This window comes from Parus major, chromosome 20 (assembly GCF_001522545.3).
Source record: "Parus major isolate Abel chromosome 20, Parus_major1.1, whole genome shotgun sequence".
Classification (NCBI taxonomy): Eukaryota; Metazoa; Chordata; class Aves; order Passeriformes; family Paridae; genus Parus; species Parus major.
In genome coordinates this window covers 10840791-10849464 of record NC_031788.1, presented here as the reverse complement: position 1 = coordinate 10849464, position 8674 = coordinate 10840791, and the positions used below count along the sequence as shown (strand labels likewise).

Genomic DNA, 8674 nt, shown 5'->3' with positions numbered 1-8674 from the left:
GCCCGGCCCGGCCCAGCCCAGCCCGGCCCGGCCCGGCCCCCACGATCTGCGCTCGGGCTGCGCTGCTGCTGCCGCTGGCGACGGACGCGGAGTAAGGGCAGGTACCGGGCCGCGGGCGAGGATCGCCGGGGAATGCGGGCGGCCCCTGAGTGAAGGAGCGGCCCTTGCGGAGCGCGGTGATAGCGGGAGGGAGCGGAGCGGGCCCGGCTCGGCTGGCGCTGCGGGCACAGTCTGCGCCTGCTGGCGCTGCTGCCATAGCCGAGGGCACAGCCTGCCACCATCCCGGCACTGCCACCGTCCCGGCACTGCCACCATCCCGGCACTGCCACCGTCCCGGCACTGCCACCATCCCGGCACTGCCCCCGTCCCGGCGCTGGCCCTCGCGGCCGCTGCTCTGTCCCGTCCGGGTGCGGGACCGCGGCGCTCCGGCGCTCCGGGGCTCGGCTCCGCTGAGCGCGGCCGGGACAGGATGCGGGGAAGCGTTTGAAGGATAGGACGGGATCAAGTGTAAATAGATACGAACATCAACACGACACTAAAAACATGAACAGCACTGCAGTGGAAGTACAGGGGGGTCAGAAGAGCTGTTTGTCACCTGTCACATTTGCAGACCATTGTGAATCCCTGGAACCGTGCAGTTCCCTGATACGGGAATGCTGTTCTTTGGAAGTAAAAGAAGGCAATGGATCCTGCTCTGAGTATTTTTAGTAAGAGCTGATGATACATTTGTTTTGGAAAAAGAAAAGAAAATGAAGTATTGGATATAAAATTTGCACATATGCATATGGGAAGAGCGCGTTTTGTGACACAAAAAGGACAGCTCAGCTCGCACAGCACGCAGGGGGTTGATCATCTGCTCTCCATAAACTGGAGCAGGAACACCCACCCCGTTGGGCTGTGACGCCCAGGCTGAGGCAGCGCCTGGAACTGCGCAGGCTGAGCGGTGGGGATGGGGATGGGGATGGGGATGGGGATGGGGATGGGGATGGGGATGAGCACATGACACTGCACAGGAGCTCTGGGAGCACAGCCGTACCCTCAGGTATATCCACGGATTGGGAATAGTAAATTGAACGATGCTGCTTCGCACTAAGCGAGTGCTGGGGGAGGGGACTGTTTTCCAGTGCAGTTTGGTAGCTGATTATGTTTATCTTACTGCTTTAAAAATAGAATCACATCGGGAGGATTTCGTTTGTCGCCAGCATCTCCAAGACGAGGGGATGTCTGCATTGGATATACTGTGTCTTGCAAAGCCAAAAGACTGGAGCCGTTTGAAGATTATGTAACAGTAAAGGTGCAGATACCCTTTGGAAAGAGGAATAATGGGACCAGGCATTCAGGAATATCCCTTATTATTGCACAGAGAGACTCAGCAGAGGGAAAGCCACAGCCACACCAATGAAAACCACAAAGGAATGGTAAAGTAAGGAAATTAATTTCTCTTTTTATAGTTGCTGGAATGTCAACATACTGGGCTTACTTAATAAGTGTCTGGCTATCCTGTTCCCACTACCATCCTCTCTCCTGACGCCAGCGACAGAAATGATTGTGCAGGATGATCGTGCAGGTCACAAGGTCACAGAGGTGACTGCAGCAATGTTGGAGGCACAGGACTTAGTTTCATTCTCTTATGAGCTCTTGAATTTGTGAAATCATGTGCTTTTAAAAAATCTGGCTATACTGACATAAAAACCGAGAACAAGATGTACAGCCTGGCAAATTAACTGAACTGCACTAATGCTAGATTAGACAGGAGGGCACAGTTTGATTATTCCTGTTCTGAAATGATATTTTAAAGCTTTCCATTTGGAAATCAGTAATATTTCTTGTTTGTAGAGCAAACACTGTTCTTATTTGTACAGAATATGCTGATTATTTATTCTGTGTGCTTACACAGAAATATAGCAGGTTTAATTAAGGAAGCATGTTTTAGTTCTAAGCTGTTCAGATCAGTAATGCCATTCCTTTTGCTTTCATATGAGCTTTTTCTCTTAATAATATTTTCACAACTCCATTATAATATGAAATAGGGAATTTTCTTATGCCTTCATTGTGAAATAGTTTGTATTAATACCAGCAGAAACCTTATGCTCCCTGTTCTTCCACTCCTTATCTTCAAAGGAATAATCCTTTAAATTTTGTTGAGAATATGCAAATGGAAAAGACAAGCAAGATTTGGCTTGCAGTGACCTTCATATTGTACTTTATAATAAATTTTGGTAAATTGCAATAAAGGCACCTACCAGGTTCTATAAAAATCAGTGGTTAAATACCTAGTCTGTAATATTTATTATCTCCAAAGGAGCTTTGAGATCCTCATACAGAGGATTCTATATTAGGGCTACATTCTATTATTATATCATCTGATAGAATTACTCACTTTTGCATTAATAATATTAAAAATACAGCAGTGCATTTTTAGTGTAAAATAGTTCTGATGAACTTTAAGTCTAAGAATAACTGCAGTCAACCCTTCTTTAAACTCAGTTGAACTCTAAGCTTTTATTGTACTTCCATTCTGACACTCATATATGCTGCTATTTATATCTGATATTCTGTTTCATCCTTTGTGGTTACAGTAATGGAAAAAGCCATCCAAGCACCAAAGGACTAAACAAACCAATTTCTTATGCGAAATCTCCTCCTGGAAGACTAGGCAAAAATGTATCAAGTGCCATTGAAAAGGTAAACAATCCCCTTTTCTAACATAAAAAGTGTACCTACTCTAAGTCAACTTCTTAATAACATCACAAGCTTTCATATCCCTTCAGATTTCCCATGACACTCAAGATGGTCACCAACCAAGTGTTTTTAAGAAGGGAAGGAACCAGCTGGATGGCAGTAATCAGTCAAAAAGGTAATTTAATGTTATCTGTTTAATTTGTTGTCATTTCAAACTGGTATACAAAATGTTTGTGATGAAATTGTACCTGCTGTATTTTGCATGTGACTTCACTGGCACAGAGTTCAGCATTTATGAGAACAGTAAATTTAAGTTATCAAAATGGAAACTTGCTATCCTGCTTTAGTGAGTTCTATGGCAAAACCATAATAATAATAATTAAAAAAATAACAATCAGTAGTAGGGACTGTTATCTCTACCAGCAATTACTGATTTTGCCTCATTACCAAGTTTCTGTGCCAGTTTTAGCTTCAGTCATGGAGATCCCTGTCCTTGAAGGGGTGGCAAGACCTTTGTAAGCTGATGTTCAAAGGCATTGACCATTCTAACAGGACATGAACTTCCTTTTCCTTTAGGATCCCAAGTGTTTGCAGCTCAGTGCACAGTGCACAAGGACCAAAGAGGAGTCCCCCAGAAAGAAGGCAAAACGAATCCTTCCTGCACAGGAGTCCCCCAGAAAGAAGGCAAAACGAATCCTTCCTGCACAGGAGTCCCCCAGAAAGAAGGCAAAATGAATCCTTCCTGCACAGGATCCCCCCTGGCACAAAGGGCAGCACACAAGAAAACTTCTGTAGAGCTAAGGATGTCCCAGTGCAGCATTTTTATTGCAGTAAAAAAGAACAGTTGGGAAAGAATCATGAAGAATACATTGCTGAAGCCAGTCCAGGCTCTTCGAAATGGCAAGAAGCATCTGTAGGTGAAATGTTTCTCGATTTTGAGTCGGTACAAATTATTAAAGAAGATGCTGAAGATGATAGTGCCAGTGACCTCTCTGACTCAGAAAGGATTCCCATTCCCCCCTCTCCCTGCACACCACCAGAACTCATCCTCAGAGCTGAAGAAATCGACCCAGTTTGTTTGGAACACATCCCTGAAATGGGATTTAAAGAATCCGAATATTACTACCCCGACTTCCTCCCACCACCTTTCAACACCTGGGACTTGAAGCAGCTGGCCATCGTTGTCCACGTGGAGGGGAAAACTGAATTCCGCCCCAAGCCCTCGGGGTCCCTGGAGAAATACATCGAGCGCCTGGTGCAGCTGGAGTGGCTGCAGATGCAGACGGTGCAGAGCGAGAAGGGCAGGGCCACCAAAGGCCGGCCCCAGACTGCCCCCGGCTCCACCCGTGCCCTCAAGAGCCCCGGGAAAGGCAAAGCCTTGCTCAGCCCTGTGCCCAGCAGGCAGGCAATGCCCCAGGAAAGTGCTACCAGGCTGCCCAGGAGCTGTTTGGGTCACAGGGCAGAGCTGTCCTCTGAGGAGACTCGGCAGGTGCGTTCCCACCCGGGTCACCTGAAACTTCCTGAGAGAACGGGATGTGCAGCATCTTCTCAGAGACAACCTGGTGATGGAAGGAGTGAACTGAAAAAGAAACCAGCTGCAAAGCAGCAGCTGCTCAGTCTGCAGCCCCCCGAGAGCAGCTCTAAAATCCAAAGTGTTGGTAACATCAGACCCCCTAAGCAAACCCCAGCATTTCACGGTGCAGCTGCTCCCATCAAAGGCTTAAAAACATACACGTGTACAAATCCAAAGAAAAATGGCAATGCCAGCAATTATGTTCCTCCTAAAAAACCAACAGCGGACAGGAAAATAAAAACAAACGGCACAAAGCAAACACCACGCAAATTTCAGTGAGGGAAAATTCATTAGTGAATGTTGATGCTTCTTGACTGTTTAAAAGCATCTGGCCAGTGCAGAAGAATCTCTTTTTACTTCATAGGAAGATCCTGAGAAAAATGTTCCTGACACGTGGTTCTGAGTCAGCACTGCTCATTTCTATAGATTTGATCTTAAGCCAGCAGGAAATGTTTTCCCTAAAGGCAAATGTCTTCCATTGGTCTTTCCTCAAAAATATTTATAATATTTATAAATTGCTCAATGAAGATAACAATAGCACAGTGTGAAGTTTAGAGGAGTGTAGAACGTCCTGTCTGCACCAGCTGGAGTCTGAGTGCTCCTTGTACTTACCCTGCTGGGTGGGAGGGAACAGAGCCCATGCTCTTTCTCTCTGCTTTTTAAAGATGTTCTTTTTTTAAGTCAGGTTTGATTGTGGTGGTTTTTATAAAATAATGGAGCCTGTTATCTATGCAAAGTTAATTCTTCACAGAAGATGATGAATTGGATTTTTTTGATGAAATAGATATTTTTTTGAAGAGAAGAAGAATGGAGATAATGTTTTGAAATATTTTAATGCAGAAAGAATTATTTTTAAGACAAAGTATTAGGGACCAGACAGCTTCAGTAATGACATTAAGAAAATGGAATGTGTATTTTTATACCCTGGAATCTTCACTGTGTTTACAGACAGCTTTCCTGGAAGTTAATTTTGTAGGCCTTGATGCTTTTTGTCATTTAGGGGAAATGACCAAATTTCAAACTGCACATGGATATATTTGAGTAATGCAAACTAAGGCTTTTAGCAGAGACTGCATGGCCTAGTTTTCAGAACTGGTAGCCTCTCAAAACATAAAAAACAGACTCTTAGGGGAAGAATTTAAAGAGTGTTGTAAGTCCAAGTAAAGATATATTTTGATACAGAAGATACCTATTTTTAGTCATCTAAGATGACCCTTACTTATCCTGTGGTCCAGTTTAGCTTGGCTTCTTAAAGTTTAGGGAGGTGAGATGGGGAAATGTTCTACAGAAATTGTACAACCAGGATTGGGTCCTGTTCTTGGGCCTTCTGTCTTCTCTTGTGTCTGTGAGATACAGGAAAATACAAAGGACAGTTCAGAGAATATTGAAGTGTCCCTTGAACTGTTACAATTTCAAATCAATCACAACAGCTGGGGTCAGGATCTTGTTAAGATGAAATTCTAAAGAATGTTTTTTACTTTTACTTTAAAATCCTGGTCAGCATATTTTCCTCCTCAGCCACCAGTCCCAGTCTTCATGAGAAGTGAGCTGAGGTCTGATGGACCAGATTGTGCAAGTGGATCCTTCACATTGTGATAGAAAATGAAAAAGTAGCAAATACTGAAGAGTACATTATGTATATAGCTAAATTGCACTTCTCTTGGTGAGCTCATCTTGGTTTAAGATGCTTAGCTGTTTCTATCTTTCATTGTGCCTACCAGATCTTCAGCTTTGTAAAATTTCAAAGCATGAATTTATATGTAGTTTGAAAAGTGAGAATATTAAGAAATGTAGTAATAAAGTAGAGTATTTTACAGTACATTAAAACATTGCTCAGGAATAGTCCAAGAAATATTTTTAGTGTTTTTTTCCTAGTCTACTGAAGACCAAATGTGAAATTTTGAATTGGTAAAGGAAACGAATGTAATAGACAGTATTACATTTCCAGAATCAGTATTTGTAAAGTTACATTTAATGTGAATTGTAGTTGCATGTACATTCAGCTCTATGCAATTGAAGTGAAACTTAATCTGAGATGCTCAAAGACCAGAGGAATTTGCTGTCAGAGGTGTGGTGGCACTCAGGATGGGACTGAACACCAGCAGCTGCAGAGGACCAGCACATCCCAGTGTTGCTGTTTCACCTTTTTGTTTTGGTCCAACCTCATGTATTTCTGCTTTTTTAGTTTGGTTTTTTTTTTTTTTTTTCCTGCACTCAGTGCTAGTATTTCAATCTCTGGCCAAATTCTGCAAGTCTGCCTTAGTCAAGTTTTCCTGATTCACATGAACAGTAGTGAAAAATAGGAGAGCTGCTTTGCCAATAATCAGGATTTTAATGCACTGTTCCAGTTCACTGTTACAAGCACCCAACCTGAGGTGAGCAGGATCCAGGCCATAATCAGAATAGCAGTTTCTTAAAACAAATTCTGTTAGATGCAGTAAATAACTTAGCATGTTGTTATAGCATTGAATATTGCTGGATGATAAATTTTCTAAATTGAAGCTTTCCTGGCTTGTAAGGAGGGCATGTAGATACAGGCACATTGTGCATGATCACTTCTTTCAGAGTAAATAAACCCCATTTCCATCAGCTGTGACCAGAGCAAAGGTGATTGGCATTGGGCAAAGTATTTTGTCACAGAGGTGGGAAAGTTTTGATGTAGTTTGTCGTAGTCTGGACATCAGTCTGTTGTTGGAGACTAAAAAGTGACGCAGGTGGAGGTGGTGATGGCACTTTAAAGAAGTCTGAAAACTTGTTCATCACTGGGTTCTGTGTGGGATCTGGCCAAGTAAGTTTGTCTCACGTGATAATCACACCAGTCAGATTTCTGTCATTGATTTGATACTTCTGCCACCCTTGTCTTCTTACACAGAAACAGAAATTCTGTGTTTGCCTCAACAAACAGCCCTTGGCCTGAGCAGACCTGCAAGGGCTGGGTCTTACCCTGTTTCCATTTTAACTGCACCATGTTCTGGGCCTACAGATGAAAAGAGCTCCTTTTATGAAGAGGACTACAGTTTATATTTCTTTCATTTTGTTTTGCTGGATGTTGTCTTTAGAAGCACTTCTGAACACAGCAGAAAACATTATGCCATCAAACACATTCAGTTTAAAATTAATTACATAAGATACTTCCACAGCACAGTGTTTGTGTGGCTATTAGCTTTTTTTTACAAGGTTTAGCAATATGATCATGTGGATCTAAGCCTAGAACTGGTGATGCTTCTTGAAGAACAGGTTACTGTAATGTGAGATATTTAAACAGTGATTTTTTAAATTTTTTTTTTTTAATTTTTGCTAGAGAATGTAAAGGTTTAGTGTTCTGCAGTATTACATGCAGAACAAATATGCTCAGGTTGTATTTTAAATAAACAGCCAGACTCTGCTTCAGTTACATGAGTATCAACTTTGAACAAATCAATTCTTTTCATGAAATGACCCTGTTAGAAGATGTGAAGAAACAGAATTTCACTCCAATGTGTACAAACTCTTTTCCTCAGTAATGCTAATGTATTTCTAGTGCATCACGTGAAGAAATTTAAAGCAATACTGTTTTTCTCTTGCCATGTTTCTTTTTTCTCCATTACTTGGATCTCATCCTGAGGGCACTTCATGTTTTCCCCCCTCGTTTTCAGTTGGATCCAGCAGGATGAGCTGCAGGGAGGATTGTGCTGATTCCATTGGGCTGAAATGTCCTGTTTGGCTCCAGACCCTGAAATGTGCCCTCATCCTGTCACTGTTCGTGTCTGTTCTGTGTTTCATTGTTGTATGAGGTAACTTTTACCTTGTATTTGCTATTTAAAGGATCTTGTTAGAATTCTGAGAGAATTTTGACAGTTTTTTCAGCCAGTATGTGCTTTTTTGGAGCTGATACTTTAAATTTCTACAGTATGAAATTGCCTAGAATGTACTATTTTTTGCCTTATTTTAAAGGTATTGAGCCTTTGTTGCTCCCATTGCATTAGTGGTTTTTCATCTGAAAAATAAACAGACCATGCTGGAAGGACTGAACTTGATTAACTGAGGATTTGCAGACCAGCTTTTGATGTTGGTATCCATGTATACTTATTTATTTGAACTTTTTGTGGATATTTTTGCTAGTAATTCCATGGGAAAGTGATCTTGTAATTCAAAGGTATATTTGCTACATTAAAAGTGAGATACTGCCCTGTTTGTTGCTGAGTTGTATTTTTTTCTCGAGATAGCGGCACTGAATTTTCTTGGAGACAATTCCAGACAAATACAGTATCGGGTGGAGGGGGTAGCTGAGCACATCCCGGCTCCTGCTGGCCAAGGGAAGCCATAAAAATACGGAATTTTCCTTAATTTTCGGGCAATTAAAGTCCATCCGGGATTTTGGGTAATCTGGAAAACCCGGACTGGATTTTTCCCGGAGTACGGAATGGAGTCACCCGGTAA

At 42.4% G+C, this 8674-nt stretch overlaps 1 protein-coding gene across 7 annotated transcripts; it reads left to right on the top strand.

Moving 5' to 3' along the window:
- Positions 1 to 8: 8 nt before the first annotated feature.
- FAM217B (family with sequence similarity 217 member B) lies at positions 9 to 8428 on the top strand. 7 transcript variants are annotated; one of them, XM_015647927.1, is made up of 6 exons: positions 1001 to 1042; positions 1171 to 1423; positions 2580 to 2685; positions 2772 to 2857; positions 3259 to 3306; positions 3349 to 8428. In XM_015647927.1, the coding sequence occupies exons 2-6, from the start codon at positions 1323 to 1325 to the stop codon at positions 4532 to 4534; spliced, it is 1527 nt and encodes a 508-aa protein (XP_015503413.1). In that variant the 5' UTR covers positions 1001 to 1042; positions 1171 to 1322; the 3' UTR covers positions 4535 to 8428. The 7 variants fall into 7 exon arrangements, with proteins under 7 accessions (XP_015503410.1, XP_015503409.1, XP_015503411.1 ...); XM_015647926.1 differs by having other exon boundaries at positions 3259 to 3366; positions 3409 to 8428; XM_015647924.1 differs by lacking the exon at positions 1001 to 1042 and adding an exon at positions 9 to 91 and having other exon boundaries at positions 3259 to 8428.
- Positions 8429 to 8674: the final 246 nt, after the last annotated feature.